The sequence below is a fragment of the Propithecus coquereli genome, unplaced genomic scaffold (genome assembly GCF_000956105.1).
Source record: "Propithecus coquereli isolate 6110/MARCELLA unplaced genomic scaffold, Pcoq_1.0 Scaffold399, whole genome shotgun sequence".
Lineage (NCBI taxonomy): Eukaryota > Metazoa > Chordata > Mammalia > Primates > Indriidae > Propithecus > Propithecus coquereli.
This window is the reverse complement of record NW_012149718.1, coordinates 1769380-1789967: the sequence shown is the minus strand read 5'-3', so window position 1 is coordinate 1789967 and position 20588 is coordinate 1769380. Positions and strand designations below refer to the sequence as shown.

Sequence of the window (20588 nt, the reverse complement as noted above, 5' to 3'; positions counted from 1 at the left end):
GAAGTACCGAGGAAACGACGAACGAGTCTCCCGGATCTGACGGACCTACGGCCACAGGCTCAGCGAGACACACTCAGGAAACCGAGCAGAGACACGCCACAGTCGAACTGCTGAGACCTGAAGAAAAAGAGACACCTTAAAATCAGAGGAAAACACCCCTTGTCCAGGCGGGAGCAGCGTCGGCCCTGACTGCTGACTTTCCCTCAGACTGTGGCGGCCAGAATAAAACGCAGACAAAAGGAAAAAAAAGTCTGTCCAGAATTATAACCAGAAAAAATACACTCCAGATGCGAAAATGGAATCAAACATTGTCAGATAAGTGCGTGCTGAGGGCACTTGTGCCCGACGAGGGATGCTGCACCGCCGGCGGGCTCCGGGCTGCGGTCGGTGACGCCACGGGGACCTGCCTGCACGTGAGGACGGACACAAAAGACGGTGTGTTGTCCCTCACCACTTCCTTAAGAGACAGCTGTGTGCTTAAAGCAAGAGCATCGCTGTAAGACGGCGTCCTCATAGCGCACGTGGCAGTGAGAGACACCGCCGCGCGGCAGGACGGGCAGAGCGGGAAGGAGTGGAACAAAAGCACTGAGGGTCGTTACATTGTTGAAACAGGGAACGCGGGACAAGAAGGGAGAGGGGGCAGGGAAGCCGGGGAAGGGGCCCCACACGATTCCAGACCCCGCGTGAGCGGTAACAATCTATGGCGCGTGCCGCTAGCGCTGGGACAAAGACCGGGAGGAACAGCCAATAGCCAACAGAGGAGCATGTGGTTTGAATGCGTCCCCCACGAAATTCGGGGCTGAAACTCAATGGCCATTGGACGGTGTTGCAGGGGGGGCCTTCACGAGGTGAGGGTCACAAGATGGGGGTCACGGGGTGAGGGACACAGGGTGAGGGGCACAAGGTGGGGGTCACGGGGTGGGGGGCACGGGGTGGCTCCCCAGCCCCCTCCTGGCCCTCCCTCCAGTGCCCGACGTCTGGTGTGTGGCGAGCTCCACCCTCCTCTGCCCCTCCCGCCACCACATCCCCGTCCAGGGGAAGCAGGCCCGGGGTCCAGGAGGAGCAGCCCCCCAGGTTATGCTCCATCGGTACGACTGGGTTGGGGGCCCAGCTGCTGTGGCAGAGGCCGTCTGGGCCCTGGGGGTGCTGTCAGCACCTGCCTCTGCCCCCTGGAGGCCAGCAGCCCCCCACACTCAGGCGACAGCCAGGAAGGTCTGCAGACACAGCCCACCATCCCTGGGGGCCAAGCAGCCCTGGTTCAGAACCCCTGTGACAAATACAGGGGTGGGACGGATTGAGGACCATGCCACGCTGGATGTAGTTTGGACCAGTTTCCCGCCAGAAGTCACCAGAAGGGGACAGGCATTGGTGAGCTGATTCCGGGATCTCTGGCCCAGAGGCGCATGGCCTGGGGGTCTCCATCTGCGGAGCTGTCTCAGTGGGTCAGGGCCTCCACGGCCAGGCCCGCTCCAGGCAGCTTCCTAGAGTCTCACTGGAGTTCCCCAGGCAAGACTGTCCTGAACCCACGCCAGTGAGGAGGTCACGTAGCAGGTGGGGGCAGGATGGGGAGGCTGCCTACCTGCTGCAGAGGCAGAGCCCCTAACCACCGCCCCACCCTGCCCTCCATCCGGAAACGCGGCTCCGTGGGCCCAGAGGGGATCACGGCATCTCCGCCTGGCCCCGGGGTCTCTGCAGGCAGACCCAGGGCTGGCCAGCAAAGGGCATGTGTCTGCCTTGCCCAAGTCCCAGCTGGTCTCAGGGCCAGCTTTGCCGCCACCCCTGTGGCGGGAGAGGAGCGTGCCGCGCGGCCGGCTGCCAGCGGTGCTGCTGGGTGAGTGGCCCCTCCTGGGGTGTCCTGCAGAGCAGCCCGGCCGGTGAGGAGAGAGACAGATGGAGACAGAAGGGGAGGCTGAATGCTGTCCTGGGACTGTTCCAAAGACGCCCCCATGGGCGCTCACACAAGCACACGCACATGTGCACTCACACAGGGGCACACGTGCACATGCTCACGAATGCACACACTCTCACGTGCTCAGTGACGTGGGGCCTGGAGGTCTGGGGCGGGGCTGGCCCAACTTGGGACGTTTGGGACGTGCTGCAGCCCTGTCCCCTGCTTAGCGGCTCTGTCAGGTGGGAACTGGTCCAGGAGGGAGAAACCCGTGGATCCCCGACTGCTCTGCCGTGAGCTGCGACTGTTTCATGTGGTTCCAACTCGGGTGGTGTATTATCCAGGATTCCAGAGACCCATTAGCGAGACAATCCTCCACGTCTCATTCCCATCTGAACCGGTTCCAGCTTCAGTCCTCTGCCAGGAAGCCCAGCGCGCACAGGCACACACAACTCGAGAACTGGTCTCCGCTGTTCTCTCCTGCCCGCCACCGGCCCGGAGCAAACAGGAGTCCTGGGGACGGAGGCCGGGGCCATGGCCCTGCTGCCCGTGCGCTCCACGCCCAGCCTGGATGAGCCGTGGACATCCGAGGGCCGGGCACAGGCCCCCAGGCAGCGTGGAACTCCCGCCCTGGTCAGAAAGCTCTTCAGGTGCAGATGGGAATGATGGTGGCCCCTGGCAGGGTCCCCGCCCACGCGCTGGGAGGTGAGCTGGGCACCCAGGCTGCCCTGTGGGAGACGCCCTGGCAGGGAAGCCACCCCAGGTGGAGCTCCCTGTGGACAGGCCTGGGCAGGACGCACCGGGGCCTCCTCGCTAACTGCTGCCCACAAAGTTCGGGGCCCCAGCGGCCGTATCCAGGAGGTGGCTCATGTCGCCCTCCTGGGGGGCAAAGCTGCTGGCTGTGATACTCTCCAACTCCCCTTACCCCCGGCACACACAGGGCAAGCAGGACGGCCAAGGACAACTTCCTGACCACGGTGCATGCACTGGGCTGGGCGGGGCCTGCCCCGCGGGAGGCGGTGGGCAAGGCAGCCAGGCGCGGGGGAGGCGCTGTCCCCTTCTCAGCTGCCCCGTGTCCTAAGTGCTTTGCACGCACGGTCTCTGTGGGGCTGGGGGATTACTGCCATCGCACCCGTTTCGGATTCACAAAGGCCCAGAGAGGTGACCTAGCTTGCCCGGGTCACCCCACTGCTGGGGTCTGAGCCAGGCCACGCCCTAGCAGGCTGGCTGGAGCTGGCCCCGAACTGCCAGGCCACCACCTCCCCCACGATCCGAAGCCCAGGGCAGGTACCGTTCTTCCCGCCCCACTGCCGGGAGCCCGCTCTGCGCACTCCCACCTGGGCAAGCCCCAGATGTCAGCCCTGGCAGTGCCATGCACAGCTTCGGTGTCTGTGGCCACCACACGATGGGGCCCAGCCCTACCCTCACGCCATCCCGTGACAGGGCCCTGCGAGGTCTCCGACTACAGGACGGATCTGTACACATCGGCTCCCTCCACCAGCTGTCCCAGCTCCACAGCGAGGTGCAAATTTAGCTAAGGCAGGCAGTGGCGAAAGCAGGCTACTGTGTGTTCGTGTCCTGCCAGCAACGAAGCAACATGGAGCCACCGCGCTGCCCCCAACAGGCCAGCGGCGCCTCTGAACTCACAGGCAGCCCCTGACCCCACGCAGCCCCACGGAGGTGAGACCACCCTGTGCTGTTCAGAGGAGCGAGTAGCCTGAGAAGCGCCCACCCCACGCTCCTGGTCGCTGCACAGGGAAGACGATCTGGACCCCAGCGCAGAAAGGAGCGTGGCCAGGGCGCTCGGAGCAGCCCCTCTCCCAGCTCCAAGGTGGGGGGACTCCAGGCAGAGGCCGGGCTGGTCCCTGGGGCCAGCTGGCCCACTGCAGTCCAACAGCAGCGGCTGGGCCGCCCAGCCTAATGGTGGCTGCTGCCCTGGAGGACCCAGACGAGGTGGGAGGAGGTCGTGAGGTCACTGTGTCACAAGGGCCAGCAGCTGAAGCTGGGGGAGGTAGAGTGGCCAAAGCTGCCCGCAGAGACCTGGGCGGGCGCTGGGAGTGGTGCAGAGTGGGGCTCGTACCACCAAAGGGAGGTGCTCCCGGCAACCGATGCCAAGCCCACCACAGCAGTCCCTGGCGTGGGGTCTGCAAGATTCGGTGCTGTACTCAGGGCCCCACTTCAAGTGATGTCATCTCCCTGGCCTCAACTCCTCACTCGGAGGAGGGGACCTGGGCTGTCTGGATGAGTGGGTTTGTGTGACGCACCTGGAGGAGGAAACGCCTGTCTGTACCTTCAGCCGGGAGTGTCTGGCTCAGAGCTCCTGCCCTGGAGGCCGCTCCTGGTCCGGAGGGTATCGGAGCGGGGCAGGGGAGCGGCACACGGGCGGCAGACAGCCGTCAAGGACGTTGGGATCTCGCACTGGGCAGCCAGGGGCAGGAACCGCGGCCTCCCACGAGGAGGGTGTTAGGGGTGCGGGGTGACCTGCACCCACACTTCTCAAAGACATGGGCCAGCCACCCCGGCAGTGGGCGCCAGGACAGTGAGTGCCAGGAGTGGGCCCCAGGACAGTGAGGGGCAGGACAGTGAGGGCCCTAGCACAGGCGCGGGGACAGCGGGTGGCGCAGGGGCTTGGGAGACACTCCCAGGGCTCGGCCTGCAGCAGGCTGCGGTGCGCTGGGCTGAGCCAGGTGGGGGCAGAAGCAGACCTTGCCCGACCCCACAGGGAGTTGCATGTTTTGTCTCCTGGACAAAGCCAGGCTCTGGGGGGACAGGGCCGGGGGGGGGCAACCTAGAGGGATCTGAGGGGTGGGACCTCCCAATACCATTCCCTTTGCAGATGGGGGCCTCCACCCTGCTAAGAGCCACCAGACCTGTGGGGACAACCCCACAGCATCAGTCCCTACCCCACCCCGGCGCTGTCTCCTCCGCCTGCCCTGCCGTCTCCCCGGGGCAGGTTTTCTGGAATCCACCCGGCCTGCGGTGGGTGCCCGCTCTGCTGGGCAGCCCCAAATCCCTCCACCTGTCCCCTTCTCGTGCCGTGCCATCCCTGGGTTCCCATCTCCAGCATATGGGAACCTCATCTGCTCGGGGCGGCCACGGTGGGCGAGGGGCATCCTTTTGCGCAGCCAGAGCAGGCTCTGCTCCTTGAGGAAACTGTGATGCAGGCCAGTACTTACCTCTGAAAAGCCGGTACCCTCACCTACACAGAAACCACCTGGAAGAAGCCACAGCAGGTGCAAGAGGCCTGGGAGCTGGAGCCAGAGCCTGGGGCCAGACCCAGGTCAAGCAGGGAATGGGGACTGCCGGCCCTCAGGCAGGGTCAAAGCCCCACACTGAGATGAGACCCCAGCGCCCCACTGGCTGCCCCAGCAGCACCCCCATCCCAGGAGCAGACGGGCTAGCAGGAAAACCAAGGATGGCTGTCCACATGGCAAAGTGCTGAAAACCAGTGCCAACAGATAAAAACCTCAAAGTATAATGGAGCAAACAAAATGTTTAAAATAAATCTAATTAAAACCCCCAGATGGGGAAAATTCAGGGTGTCTGTGCAGCAGAGTCCACACAGGGGGCCTGGGACAGCCATCCTGAGGCCTGGGGCAGGCGTCTGTACACTGGGATTCGGGGAGTTCCTGCCACCCTGCCTCACGGGCCACAGCTGTTTGTACAAACCACACGGTCTATGCTGAGCACTGCTCCCCTCTGGGAGTCCGGAATCTCGGCACATCCAGGCAGAGGGCGCCTGCGTGACCACCCCCATGGCCAACCCTGGGCGCCGACGCTCTGCCGAGCTCCCTGGTGGACGCCGTTGCTATCACAGCCGCTTGCTGGGGGATCAGCGTGTCCTGCGAACCCGCCCCTGGTTCCCCTGGACTCAGCCTCTGGTGATCTTGCTGTGTCCTCTCGTTGCAGGAAATCACAGCCATGGGCAGCGTGACCCACTGTGCCCTGTGGGGAGTCCTGGAGAATCGCTAGCCCTGGGTGGTCTTGGGGACCCCCAACTCGACGTCACGTTGGAGTTCTAAGACGGTAAAAAGCACGGTTACGGAAAACACTGGGACAGTGCTGAGGCACCCACCTGAAAGCAGTGCCAGGAGGGGCCAGGAGCGAGGCCCCAGCTGGGCTTGCTGTGAACCCGGGCCCTGGCCAAGCCTGGGGCCCCCACCTTGGAGAACGTCTCTGAATGAACAGAGTCAGACACGGGGCTGCCAAGGAAGGAAAACCAACTGTCAGCTGCCACGCAGTAGCAGGAACCTGCCTCTTTATCAACACGCTGGATAAAACGGTTCAGAGGCAGATCCGGTAACGGCTGTAACCTCAAAGTGGGACGAGAGTGAGCTGCACTCTGAGGTACCCGCAGAACTGCAGTGTGACCCGCATCCTGCTGGTGCCTGCTGGTGACAAGTCACAGGTGCCATCCTACGACGGTGTCTGCTTCAGTTTCAGGCTGGTGAGCACACGTCGACACTCAAGTCACAGTCCTCCCGGACGCCGCCACAGACCCCAACCAAGGAAACCGAGATTCCAGAGAGAGGACAGGATGAAGGAAAGCAAGCAAGAAACAAAGAGAACAAACTGCGTGGAGCTAATGCAAGTCTTGGGAATAAAATTCCTGGTGAGGAACCCTGGTGCCGTGTGTCCGCCTGGACGGTCAGGTTGCGTGCTGCCCTGTGCCCGTCCAGGACCAGCTGCCAGGCCCTGGCCTGCTCCGCGGCGGGCAGCCTGGTCTCAGACTTCCATTTGATTGCATGAAAATACGACCAAGAAAAATACACTGCAGAATGGGGGAAAATATATAACTTTATTTTTAACACAGTAATTAAATTCCACCACAGAATAGGGACGCTAAGGGATTTTTTTTCATTTAATAAATACAAATGAATAAAAATACTTTGTTTTGTAAAGAGACTGCCTCTCCTCCCTCCCCACATCTCATGCAAGCCTACAGGTAATCACGTGCCCCTCTGGGCCTCCTGGGGTGGGCCCACGCCCACAGCCTCGCTGCTCACACAAACCACTTTCTCCACTCTGGAGAGGACCACATCTCACGTGCCTGCAAATACTATTTAGGTACAATACCTCCCTTCCCCAACCCCTTCCAAATACACATTCTTACATTGCATTTCAAATTTTAAATGACTCTCTTCTGAGAGGGAAGAGTCCGGCATCCACAGAAGCGAACACGGAGCTGCTTCAACCAGAAACTGTCAACACCTTGACACCAAGGGTGAGTGTCAGTCGACGCACACTGGATCCACCACGAAAGGGAAGGGGAAGGAATATGTAAAGTAGAATCTATTGTATGCCTCACAGACCATCCCTTATTTCAAAAATAGAAATTCCTATTGAAATTGGACCTGTCTGAAACAGGCCAAGTATTAGATTCTGCATGCCACAGATCTGTTATTGCTTGTGACGTGACCTCCCGGCGCTGTGCCGCTCAGCTGACCATGCTAGAGAACATCGGAACCGAATCAAATTCACAAATCACGAGAAAGCGCTGTCTCCACGCTGGGGCCGGGAGCCCCAAGGGCCCACGTCCACGAGCACCGGTCGTTGGGGATAAGGCACTCCTCTGGGCTAAGAAATGGGAGCGTCTCTCCTGACTGCGAGTTGCCACGAATGATTCTGGTGCCAACAGTTAACGTCCCAGCACAACCACAATGTTACAAAATCCTAGAGCTTGTCATCTTAAACTAGGAAAGAAAACTCCTGTAGATGCAGAAGAAACTTTCACTAACACTTCAAGGCTCCCCCGTCCCTGCCCCCGTGCACAGGAACTGAGACCTGACCGAGACTCTTTGGTGGATGTGACCAGGAGCAAACTGTCAGTCTGACCATCCGTGTGACCTGCAATAAACTTCCTTTCTGTGTACCCCATTTCCTATTAATCCACATTTTTAACAAGTATTTCCTGAAAGTATTTCTAAGTGTGATCGTTTATAATACTCGACAAATGTAAAAGATGTGACCAGATTATGAGAAAAACATCTGCTTGTAAAACATGAGATCAGGAAGGAGGTGCCAAGCTCCGGTGCAGAGAGCACTAGGAGGGCCACACGGAGCGTCGCCCCCCTTCCTGTGCGCCAGCTGCAGGGCCCCCGTCTTCAGGAGCACGGCTGGCGTCCATCATCCCTGGACGTCCGGCACGCACAGCCCCCCAACCTGGGAAGGAGGGGCACCCGCAGGAAGCCGGGAACAGCTGGGTTTGTCGGGGCTTCGGCCTGGAGAGGTAGTGATGACAGCTTTAACGATCTACCTGAACCGCCTTGCAAGGAATACTTTAAACTGCAGAAAGCTGTCAAAATTCTACATAAATCATAACTTCAGAAGAGAAGCCTGTTTGGGGTGAGAAAATAAAAAAAAAAAAAAATGCTATGGTTCTTGCAAGTCTGCCTTTTTGGTACCAGCAGAGTATCACTGTCACTGAGTGTTCGCAAGGAGAACACCGAACTGTTGGTGGTGTGCGTTCACACGCGTGTGCAGGAGCACACGTCTGTGCGCATGCACGAGGCGAGGTCTCAGAGCCCCAGAGACTTCTGCACGATCTGCTTGGCAATCTTGTAAAACTGCTCCCGGTCATCCCGCCACATTTTGGAAGCATCCACGTTAGCGCCGCTTTCATCGTTGGGCTCTGAAAGGAAAAGGGAATGGTCTCTGCATGAAACAGTCTCGAAAGTGAAGACCTTAGCGAGATCTCACATCTCATTTAAAAGCGCCGATGGCCGCAGTGAGCTATGATCGCACCATTGCACTCCGACGTGGGCCACAGAGCAGGACCCTGTCTCAAAAAAATAGAAACACGAAAAAAATAATAAAATAAAAATAAAAACACTGATGCTCCTTTCGAGAGACCCTGAGAACTGGAGTGAAGCCTGCACCGCTCCTGGACTGAGGGACACACCTATCTCAGGGCAAAAAGACCCCTCTCGAGGCTCCCGTGTTCTGAGTGTCTGAAGACGCCAGCACCAGTCATTTTGTTTTGTTTTTTTGTTTTGTTTTCCCTGAGTTATCAAGAAAACCAGTCGTTTCTGTCATGCTCTGAAAATCGACGACAAGCCAACAGGCCCACGCAGGCTCCTGTGAGACCAGGCTGGGCTGCCGCTTCTGTAGCACCCGGACAAGCTGCACAAGCTGCTGCTGCGCACTTCACCTTTCCAGACACCCTGTGGCGGTCACTTCTCTCTCACAGAGAACCCTGACCAGTGAACGGCCCCTCACCGCTCCTCCCAGGACTGCCCCAGGCAGATGTGCAGCCGAGGTGGACACCTGACCCCACCTGCTAGCCAGGAGCGCCAGCAGTCACCGCAGCGGGGCCTGCTGGGAAGGCGGGAAGGAGCCAGGGCACCGGAACAGGAAGTTACGCGGCCCTGGTCAGAATGCCCGAACGCACTGGCCAGAGTTTACAGGGGTACATGTCACTGCTGACGTCTGAAGACAGCCTGAACCACCGCCTCCCTCCCGAGCCTCCCTCCCCTCACCTGCAGGCAGCAGTGCACAGAGCTCCGCGCCTGCCCTCTGAGAGCACGAGCGCACTACAAGCCCTGACCCCACATGCCTCAGGACCCTGCTCCACCGGCGCCTGGACGGTGGCCTCCAACAACTGAGCAGCCTCACCTGGGTGTCCACCCTCAGGGCCTCCTGCCAGCACGTGCTTGCCTTTTGGACGTTTCTCCCTTCGTGTCTGTGGCATTTTGTTATCACAGCTTCCCAGATCACCCGCCTTGGTTCCTCTGAGGGCTCCTCTCCTACACGATCGCCCTTTGTCCCACACCGTCACCTACAGCCTCGTCCAGAAATGACCCCACACCTTCCCAGCCCCTGTGGGCACACAGAGGCCCCTTCTGCCACACGCCCCAAACTCTTCCCCAAATCCTGCTCTCTATATCCCTGAGCCCAGAGGCAGCACCCTCAGCCCCGGTGTCAGAAACAGGTGACACCCCCCTCCCCCACTGCCAGCCAGCGTCCTGGAGCCCGCCCCTTCCAGGTCTCCCAAGCCCAGCCCTTCCCCGTGGCCCTGGGGCCAACTGTGCCCTTCTGTCACATCCCCCAGGCTCTGTTTCTCCTCCAGTCACCCCATCTGGTGGCTGCTGCACAGACGGTCTTTCTAAGGCACGCTCAGAATTTGGAACCCCCACCCAAGTTCCCAGGGTCACCAGGGCTCCCAGCTGAGCTCCCCCTCCCCCGACCTTAGCTCAAGCCAGAGCGCACTGGCAGTCCCCCGTACGTCAGCCGCCTCCTGCCCCTGGGCCTCGGCCCCAGCTGCTTCCTTTGCCCCAGATGTCGTTCCCTTCTCCCGCCGACCCCACTACCTCCTCACGGCCTACCCTCAAACCAGACAGCCCACCTGGGCAAGTGGCCGAGAGCCCCCGTGTGCACCCTGACCTTGGGGTTATCGGACTGGCTTGTAACTGCGGATGGATTTGGAAAGCTCCCCCAGAATGCAGGACCTTAGAGTTGGGGTCTCCGCCACACTGAGCTGTTTGCATCCCCAGTACAGTGTGTGGCACACAGTGTGTCCCCAACAAATACCTACTGAATGAACGAAATGCCCCAGGACTAGGAACAGGTAATTGTGGTCAACAACATGATATGCCACACCAGGCTGTCGCAGAAATCGATCACCACGGAAGTACGCTTACACCTGGAAAGCACACACAGGCCTCACCTGCCAGCATGCTCACCACCGACAGCAGGATCTTCTCCACACTCTGCACGGGGCTCCACCTCTCGGCGCTGCTCTCGTAGCCCATGGGGTCGTCGCCTGGCGCGTGAAGGATGGAAATGCAGACTCTCCCGTCGGGGTAGACTGCAAGAGGCAGAGGTGGCCAGGTGAGCCCAGGGAACTGTGCCTGAGGCGACACCGTGCTGGGGCAGGCTCCCCAGATAAAGAGAACAAGGGTTGCAGACACAGAAACCGAGCTGTTTGCACAGCTGGGCACAGCCCGGGGCCCTGAGCGTCACGCTTCTCCTGGCACGGATCCCAGCGGGGCCTCGCGGGGCCCTGCTCACTCATTGGCCCAACCAGCTCTAACCAGTCACAGTACGATTCCATCTTCACACGAAGTTTTTAAGCATTATATCCAAAAAGAGTAAATAAAAAGTTATCTGGCAAATATTTCATCAAAATTTCTAATGTCATTATTATTCACAATACTTTCCAGAGCAAGTTTCTTAGAGCTAGTTTCTTCCTAATCTACCATTAAGTCCCTGAACTGGACTGTTAAAATTTACGTTCACGTGGCTTGAAAAGGCAATTGGAATCATTCAAACATCCAGAAGAAGAAAGGCTCCCAGACTTCTCACGGTAACTTCCGCTAGCAGAGAGGTGGTCACCAGAACACCTGCAGGTCAGGTCTGCGTCCAGACAAGCCCGCTCTCCCAACGCCACCACCAACAGGACCCTGCATCTGACAGGGAGGGGTGGATGTTCAACTCACAGCAGGTATCAGTCTGATCGAGGAAGCTGAAAGCATCTCTTACTCTCCTTTGACATACACGGGGAATCCTCACACGGCTCAATATATACTCAGACATCCAGCAATGCACATGGATAGACGCAATTGTAACATTATAAAGCCATTTATTATATAACGAATTAAAAATAAATTTATTTCACTCACCTTTATTCACGAGTTCAGAATTTCATGAAAATTAAGAAATGTTGAGAGTTACCATTTACCTCCGAATGGCCTTGTCTTTTATACTTGGTTCCTCATTTTTTCCATTCACCTACCGTCTTAGCGGTTGCTGCTCTTTTGCTATCCAGGAACCACAGGTTCCCGTGCGAGGAAAGAGTTTAAGAAACTAGGTGCACACTTGTCATGAGCATATGACGTCCACCTATGGTCCAGACATGGAGCCTGGACGCCCAGAGCTCTCTGAACCATCCTCTCTGACACAGGAGAAGAGCAGGTGTCGGGGAACTTCCCACTGCAGAGTCACTTCCTCGAGGTGACTGTACCGTGCAGTGACTCTGCACATCCAGAAACATCCAGGGCCCAGGAGTCCCTGCCACAGCCCCTTCTTCACCACGTCCTGTCAGTTCCACTTCCTACACTGCTTGGGATCACCCCCACCGCTTCACCTTCAATGCCCACACTCGGCTCCAAGCTGCCGGCATCTGTCCCCCAGACACTGCAGCCGAGGCCTGTCCGGCCGTCTCCCGTCTGCTCTCTGCTCACTACAGCCAGGGACCCTCTGGAGACCACTCTGGCTACACGACTCCCTCATGCCTGCTCAGAACCCTGAGCTGAGTCAGCTCCTGGACAAACATGAAAACCTTCCACACACTGACTGGTGTGGCCCCTGCCTTCCTGTCCCCTCACTTCCTACACAGGCCTTTGCAACGCTAGATCCTGCCTCCTCCCCACCACGGCCACCGGGGACCTCCCGCTTCACTTCCCGCAGGCGGCCAGCTCTGCAGGGCGCGTCCTGGACCATCCTGCGGTGGCTGTTGATTTATCCATGCGATTCTTCCATCAGTGTCTGTCCCTGCCCTCAGACTGGATGGTCCTTTGTTGCCTGCTCACCACCATATCCCAGCCAACTCTCAGGAATGGGAATTATTTTTAAAAGTATTTATCAACTGATCGATTTTTATGACATTGATAGAACCTGATTCTTGGAAATTATTTTTACAAAATAAAAATAACACATATCCACTTACAATAAGGCAAAATTTTAAAACCATGTTAATTATCTAAACATTAAAAATAACTATCAGAACACTAAAAATATGATCAGACTCTTCTTAGTACATTGTCGCATAATTTAATCAGTTTCCGCCGTATTTGTCTCTAATACCACGCGTAAGTACTGTGCTGAAGAGTATACTTATCTTCAACACAATCTCGTTATTTTTAATTACCTATAATCCTCTTCATAGTTCACTTATGGTTAGACAACTTGGAATTGTTTACTTCTTCAATCACTTTTTATCTATCAACCATAAGGTATTTTTTAACTTTTTATTAAGGAAAATGCTAAAGCATACTAAAGTAGACAACAGCATGATGAACCTCCACACACTTATCAGCCGGCAGCAACCACCTGGGGCTCCTGGCCCACCTTCTTGAAGGAAGGATGGTTTATGAGCATCTCCTGCGTACACGAGGCTGAAATGACGCTGGTAAGAAAAGCAGCGCCGCACAGGCTCTCCGAGGAGGGCTCACTACCTACGTACGTGCACCACCACCAGCAGCTGCCGAGAAGCTCTACGCAAGAGGGGGGACGGCAAGTCCAGCAGCAGAGAGAGCTCCCGCCAGGCGGGACGTACCGAAAAGCTCCGGGGCAGGGAGGGTCTGGGCAGGCGCTGCCCAGAGGGGCACAGAACAGGGAGGTGCGCCAAACAGACACATTTTTAAATCAACAGAGAAGTCAGAGATTCAGAAAATTCCATAAACTCTCTCGTGAGTTAAACTAGCCTTTAGCTATCTGATATGCAGAAAAGTGTAGGATAAGGCATTGGCAAATAAGTGACTTTCATTTGTATAAACTAGAGTATCTTATTTGCTTTTCTTCTCCACAGCTACGAAGATCGTGATTACTAGTGGCAATAATAATCATTTATAAGAAGAAACATTATTCTAAATGCAATCATTGACGACATATTTCCTTATTAACTCTTATACATAATCCCCACTTGTAAAAGGAAGAAACAGCAACTACAGCTGTGCAGGAATTCCAGTCCCCGCCACTGGACACATTTCCAAATAAGCTAACGCATAATTTATTTAAGTAACCTTATTTTTTCCTCTTTTTAAAAGTAATACATGTTTATTTTAGTGGGAAGGAAGATTTATAAAAAGGAAATAATAATTTCCATCAGGGAAAAAAAGAGTCACTTTTAACATTTTTGTGCTTACCTTTCAAGTTATATATACATTTACATGTGAATTTTTTAAAAGATGAAATTATAACATTCCTACTGCTTTTCCCAGTCAATACAGTATAAATATTGTTTTACAGCACTATTAATTTAGATCGCTTTAGGTATCTACATCACATTCCTACATATGCCATTTATTTAACATAATTCTCATGTACAAAACCTAGACTGAGTCCAGCGTTTTCACCATTAAAGATGACACCGAGACAAAGACTAGCGCAGCCCACTCTGAGCACACAGCGTGCGTCGAGCTTCTTCCTGACCTCCCAGTACAGCGGGATGGCTGGGTCTGATGGCATCCACAGCTTCAGGTTCATATTTTATCTACATTAAACTGACCTTCGAAATTGAAATCGGGTGTTAATACTGCCATGATGCCTTTGCTAAACTGCATAAGAAAACGTTTTCTTTTTAAGAAAATGTTTTAAAGGTCTACTTAACAGACGTGCTACATTTCTTGTAGGTATATAATCTCCGTACCTCTCCAGGTACCACAAAAACCACTCCCGAAAGCACTTACTGTTGGGATGAAACATCTCACAGGTAAACCTCATCTTTGGGGGACTTAACGGGTAATCAAGTGGGAAACTCAGAATGGCAGGAAAAACACCAAACTCAAAACAGGTGTCTTCTGGGCCCCTAGAAGACATAAAAATATGTAGTCAGAACTTCAAGGTACATTTTTCAACGTGTACCACAATAAGCTAAGGAAATTTTTACTGCTTTACAAATGCTCATGAGAAGATTATCTACTCTCAATAATAATGAATTGGTTCTTTTTTCTAAGTGGAAAGCAATATCTCATTCTCCGATTCCCATCTGGTTTAAATCTTAGGTATGAGCACAAACGCTGAATTACAGCCACAGTTTTTACACTAATAGAGGTAAGAGGCAGGCAGCAGAACCTCTTTATATTTATAATAACGGGATCAGAGAAAAGAACTAATGCCAGCGTGGCAAGATCCTGGGGATTTAGTTTTTCTGTAGATGTGGTAAATTACATTTTAGGATAAAGCTATGAATTATGGCACGTTACAGCAAGACTCTATTGTACTTCGCTAAATGAGGGGCTCAGAGTTGTATTTCAAAGACTATTTTTTATTTTTAAACATGCATGAGAAGTGACTTTGGCAACCTTCAGGAAGCAGACGAAGAGCGCACACGCGATCACTCACTGACACTCAGTGTGAGAGGCCGGGCGCGTACACGCACCAGGACCCCAGGCTGCGCCCACACTCAAGCAATTCCCCATCACCGGCACAAACACGCACGCATGCGCACTCCTCCCTGGATTTACGTTCTCCTCCCATGTAAATGGCACAAACAGACTAGACCATTTCAGAAGTCCTGCCCAACTGTTAAAACCCAACAGGTATAAGTTAATACCATTTGACCTATACAAGATGTGAAGGCGGCAGGAGAGGAAGAGGGGCAGCTACCCAGCCGACACCTTCTCGGGAGAGATGAGCTCCTCTTCCCTACAAATTTCATTAGGAAAACACACCAGTGTTCAAAGATCATGAACAATATTACGTGAGTTTAATAAGAAAACATAACTGCCGAATGACAGCTATGGACACTGAAACAGCAGAAATTACTCGGGGTATGAACCACCACACCGACAAGCAAGAAAGTGAACCCCATCTATTCACGCGAACTGAGAGCGAGTCCCTCTGTAAGCAGCTCTGCCTCTCTAGACAGGACCTGCTCGGGCAGAAAGCACCTCTGCAGGGGCCGACACCTAGATGACCACAGGACGGGTCAACACCGACCTGCTGCCTTCAAAACGAATCCCAGATATGGCACAGAAAAAAACAATGAAAATATATTTATCCCAAATCTTCATTTAAAAAATAGATTTATTAAAAGTACGAATTTGTTTTAAAATCTTAATAAATTATTTTGGTTCAGTGAAATTCATAAAAAATAGATATGAAAATATTAAAGCAGTATTTATCCCCACAATTAAAGGAAAAGGACAAAAAAACAAAAAAGAAACTGCGGAGCTTTAATATTCACTAGGCGGTGACACTCAGGGCTGTCGACGGCACCGCAGCAGACACCGAGGCCCCATGGGGCCGGTCTGTGCGGAAAACTCAAAATGAGAACAATGCCGCCCTTGTTTCCCAGAGCCAAACCTTTTTTAATGTAAGAGACAGATCTTGATTCTGAAACCTGTGTCCTTGCTACTTTTTGGATAGTGAATAGCTACTTTGTTTGGAGGGGCTGAATGCTCCCGTAGGACGCCCCCTGGAGCCTTGGCATGGGACCAGCTCTGGGAACGCCACTGCAAGAGGCACAGCATGGGCCTGGCTACCGGCACCGCAGCAGAGCGGACCCGGCGCTGCAGAGGGCAGACCAGGTGACAGCCCACCACCGCCGGGTGGCCTGAGTCATTCTGCTCTTCCGCAGTCGCCTGACCGGATGTCCTTGAAGCCCCTTCCTCCTGACACAGGGCCAGCATAGACTGTACGTAGATACCAGTGGCGTGTGATCATCCCCAGCCTCCTGTCCAGTGCAAGAGCTCAGAGCACATCATAATCCACTCCTGTCCTACTCCTCGTGGCCTCCTGACCAGAGGGTAGCAAGGATTGCTGTTCCATTTCACTAGCAAGCAAAGCCGGAAAGTCCAAGGATGCGATGACTTAGTCAAGGTCCGGAATGAATTTGGTACTGGAGCTAAGAACACAACAAGCTCAGACTGCTAACCACAAAGCCGGGTGCACGAAGACACTATGTTTGAATGTGGCACTGTTACCGTGTCAGGGACGCTTGCCAGTTCTTCAGCATTTCTGGCAGCTCTCAGTCTACAATAAGAAAAAATGTCTGGGTAGTGTTTTTGGAATGAGCCAAATGGCATTTGCTCAATACCTTGATAACAGTTCTTTGTGTCTCATAATAAGGCTTTCTTTAAAATTGTATTTAAAAAGATCCACTGGGTCGTTGGCAGCCTCAGAAGCAGGACCAAACATTTCCTAAAGTGCGCCCACATCTCATCAAAGACATCAAAGCTATGTGCAAATGTTCTGTTCACCACCGGCTTGAAAATGGGGTTTTTCTCTCTTCCAGAATGCCCGGTGCTCAGACAAGCACGCCGGTGGGTACCGGTGTGCAGCAGCATGCCTCTCCTCTGCGGAAAACGCCACCGAGCAGATTCCCGAACTGCGGGAGGGTGACATCATCAGCGCTGTTCTAGACAAGTGCCACTGCCACGCTCCCGCACAACCTCACCTCTCTTTCACTGAAGACGGCCTTGTCTCAAAATCTTCAAAAGAACGAACAAGAAGGAAACACAACAAATTTGTGCAAAGCTAATATAAATTTTTCAAAGCCTGCAAATTATTTTCCATCTTACTGATTAAGGTAACGTCATAAACTATTTCAGAGCTGAGACAAGACGGAGAGCATTTATTTTCCAAAAAAAGCCCTGGAGTGAAGCGTCATAACCACACTGCACCCTACGTAGGAAGTCCCACTGTGAACCGCTCGCTTTCCTGTACAGGGGAAGCAGATGCAAACCAAACACGGAGAGAGCAACATCCATGGTCTAAACCTGACCGTGTCAGCAATTCCCACCCCTCACACAGGACGATGGCCTCCCACCTCGTCCCGCCCCAGAGCTGCGCCACTTCAACCATGCATCAACGACATCAGTCACGTACAAAGCCCGTGACAATCAGAGATGTGCTCCTCTATCTTAACATGAACTCACGTGAAAAATTCTTCTTGGCTTCTGACTGCTAACACTGTCACTCTCTAGATAACAGCAGCAGCAGGCAGGCCTATACACCGATCGCAGCAGGAAGGTAAGAGAGGTCTGTCCAGTAACCAGGGCAAGCCTGGGTGTCACTGAGCCATGTGCCCGCCAGGCGTGTTCCAGGACCTCAGTGAGCACGTCGGTCCGGCTGCAGGCAGGTGCTAGAGAAGCGGACTGTTTGCTGCTGTTCTGCTCTGTGGCATGTTTGTCACAGCACTCTGACAAAACATCTCCAACACACATGTGACAAGGTATCAAAATCATGGGGAATATAAGCCAGTCATTAGTATTTAAAACCTGAATGGATTACACAGGGGTGGTCATTCCCCAGAAGGCAGAACCATGGAGTGGAAGAAATAAAGGCAGTCTGCTTCTAAACACCCTCCACTCTGGGTGGGAGGCCCCAGCGCCCTCTTGCTGCAGAACCCTCAGCAAGGGTCCAGCAGGGAGGACCACGGGGCACGCGGTGTCAGAGTGTGGGCGCATCTCCTTCCTTCAATCTCTGCCCTGCGGTTCGGCAAAAGCGTCCTGCCAGTGCTCCCACCTCACTGATGCCCGGGGCAGGGCGACCAAGGTGGGCTGTACGCACAGCCCCCACGCCGGGCACTTTAGAAGTCAGAGGACACTGGCTCTGCTGTGCCCCACCAAGTCGTGGCATTAACTGGGCCCTGGCCTGCGATGGACACGGAGATCCTTGCTTCCTTCTGTCAGGTTGTAGTCTAGGTACCCCAGGTGGTTCTCATGTAAAGAAGCAATGCTAAGAACTTCGGGGAAGGAAAAGGGGGTCCTCCCATTTCAGGAAACCATGGTAGCAGCAAATACAGACTTTTGTTCCACGTAAGCATCTTCATGACTAATCTATTCAAAAGGAGTTTACAGCAATACCTTCATTAATTTTCTGCAATACAGATATTTCTAAAAAACTTTTAAGTCACATATATTTGAACTATATTTAAAGTGCACTAGGTAAGTTCATCAATTTTAAGAACTTTATAGTGAATTCTAAAGTAGACAATCACTTTTACAACATAAAGTTTGACCTCATTTAACTAGAAAAATGTATGCGTGTTGGAAAATATTCAAATACACAAGTATATAAAATAAAAAGCAAATACTTCCCTCACTGCCCTTTCTGAAATCGCCTCCCAAGGTAACCACTGGGTTACTGTTCCAGGCTTTTCCCTACGTGAGTATAAACTCACACACCCTCACCCACGAAACTGGATTTTTTTTTTTTTTTTTCTCGAGACAGAGTCTCACTCTGTTGCCCGGGCTAGGAGTGCCGTGGCGTCAGCCTAGCTCACAGCAACCTCAAGCTCCTGGGCTCAAGCGATCCTCCTGCCTCAGCCTCCCGAGTAGCTGGGACTACAGGCATGCGCCACCATGCCCGGCTAATTTTTTCTATATATTTTTAGTTGTCTGATTAATTTCTTTCTATTTTTAGTAGAGACGGGGTCTCGCTCTTGCTCAGGCTGGTCTTGAACTCCTGAGCTCAAACAATCCGCCCGCCTCGGCCTCCCAGAGAGCTAGGATTACAGGCGTGAGCCACCTTGCCCGGTCACGAAACTGGATTTTTTTGAAATTAAAATGGATCACGGCATTGCTGAGAATTTAAAAACAGCTAAATGAATGGAGAGAAATTCCATGGTCATGGATTAGAGTGTTCAGTATTGCTAAAACAGCAATATTCCTCAAACTCATCTAAAGATTCAATGTAATCCCTATTATAATCCCAGCAGGCATTTTTATAGAAATTGACAAGCTGATCTTAAAATGTATACGGAAATGCAAAGAACCCGGAATAGCTTAAACAATCTTGAAAAAGGAAAACACAGTTGGAGGACTTACATTTCCCAGTTTTGAAATTTACTATAAAGCTGCAATAATCAAGAGTGGTACTGGCCTAAGGACAGGCATTGATCAATGGAATGAAACTCAAAGACCGCATGTAACGCCTGCATTTTTGGCCAGTTGATTTTTGACAAAGGTGCCAATGGGGAAAGGACAGTCTTTTCAACAAATAGTGCAGACAACTGGTCTCCACACTCTAAAGAATGAAGTAGACTCCTGCCTGATTCAATATAAAGAAACTAACTCAAAATGGATCAAAGATCTAAATGCAAAACCTATAAACTATAAAACTTCTTAAAAAAAGAGAGAGAGCAAACCTCTGGTCATATATGACACAAAAAGCATGATCCATATGAGAAAAAAGTTGCAAAACTACACTTCATCAAAAGTAACAAAATTAGCTTCAAAAGATTCTATTAAGGGAACAAAAAGGAATGTTGTAGACTAGAATATTTGAAAATCATGTATCTGATAAAGGAATTATATCTAAGATATATTTAAAAAAAAACTTTGCGACCCAACAATAAGAAAACCACCTAATTAAAAATGGGCAAAAGTTCTGAAGTTCACTAAAGAAGACCTATGGATGGCAAATAAGCCAGGACAAGACGCTCAACGTCAGCAGTCATTCAGGAAGGGCACACAGAACCCACCACGAGACCCCCACACCCCACCCCTAGGACGGCTTCAGTCAGATGACAGCAAGCATGGGTCAGGAGGGGAGAAAGTGGAACTCTCGCACGTGGCCGGTGGGAATGTAAAACGATGAGCTACTCTAGAAAAGTCTGGTAGTTTCTCAAAAAGTTAAATGTAAGTTTACTCCACACCCCAGCAATTCCACACCTATGTATCTAGCCAAGAGAAATGAAGACACATGTCCACAGACTTGTGTGCAAGTGTGCACAGCAGCACTATTTGAAAGAGCCAAAAAGCCCAGTGAGAATGGCCTTTATCAAAAAGTAACAAAACAATAAATGTTGGCATGGATGCGGAGAGATAGGAACACTCATACACTGCTGGTGGGACTGCAAACTAGTGCAACCTCTGTGGAAAGCAATATGGCGATGCCTCAAAGAGATACAAGTAGATCTACCATTTGATCCAGCAATCCCATTACTGGGCATCTACCCAAAGGAAAAAAAGACATTCTGTAAAAACGACATCTGCACTCAAATGTTTACAGCAGCACAATTCACAATTGCAAA

General features: G+C 52.9%; 1 protein-coding gene across 2 annotated transcripts in view; it reads right to left on the bottom strand.

Annotated features, from left to right (window-relative positions):
* Positions 1 to 6679: 6679 nt before the first annotated feature.
* UBE2G2 (ubiquitin-conjugating enzyme E2G 2) overlaps positions 6680 to 20588 on the bottom strand; it is a 36846-nt gene continuing 22937 nt past the window's right edge. For both annotated transcript variants that reach the window (XM_012652712.1, XM_012652713.1), the window contains 3 exons: positions 14296 to 14414; positions 10554 to 10694; positions 6680 to 8519 (listed from right to left, as the gene is read on the bottom strand). In XM_012652712.1, coding sequence (XP_012508166.1) covers positions 8407 to 8519; positions 10554 to 10694; positions 14296 to 14414 — 373 coding nt within the window. In that variant the 3' untranslated portion in view covers positions 6680 to 8406. The remainder of the gene's footprint in view (positions 8520 to 10553; positions 10695 to 14295; positions 14415 to 20588) is intronic.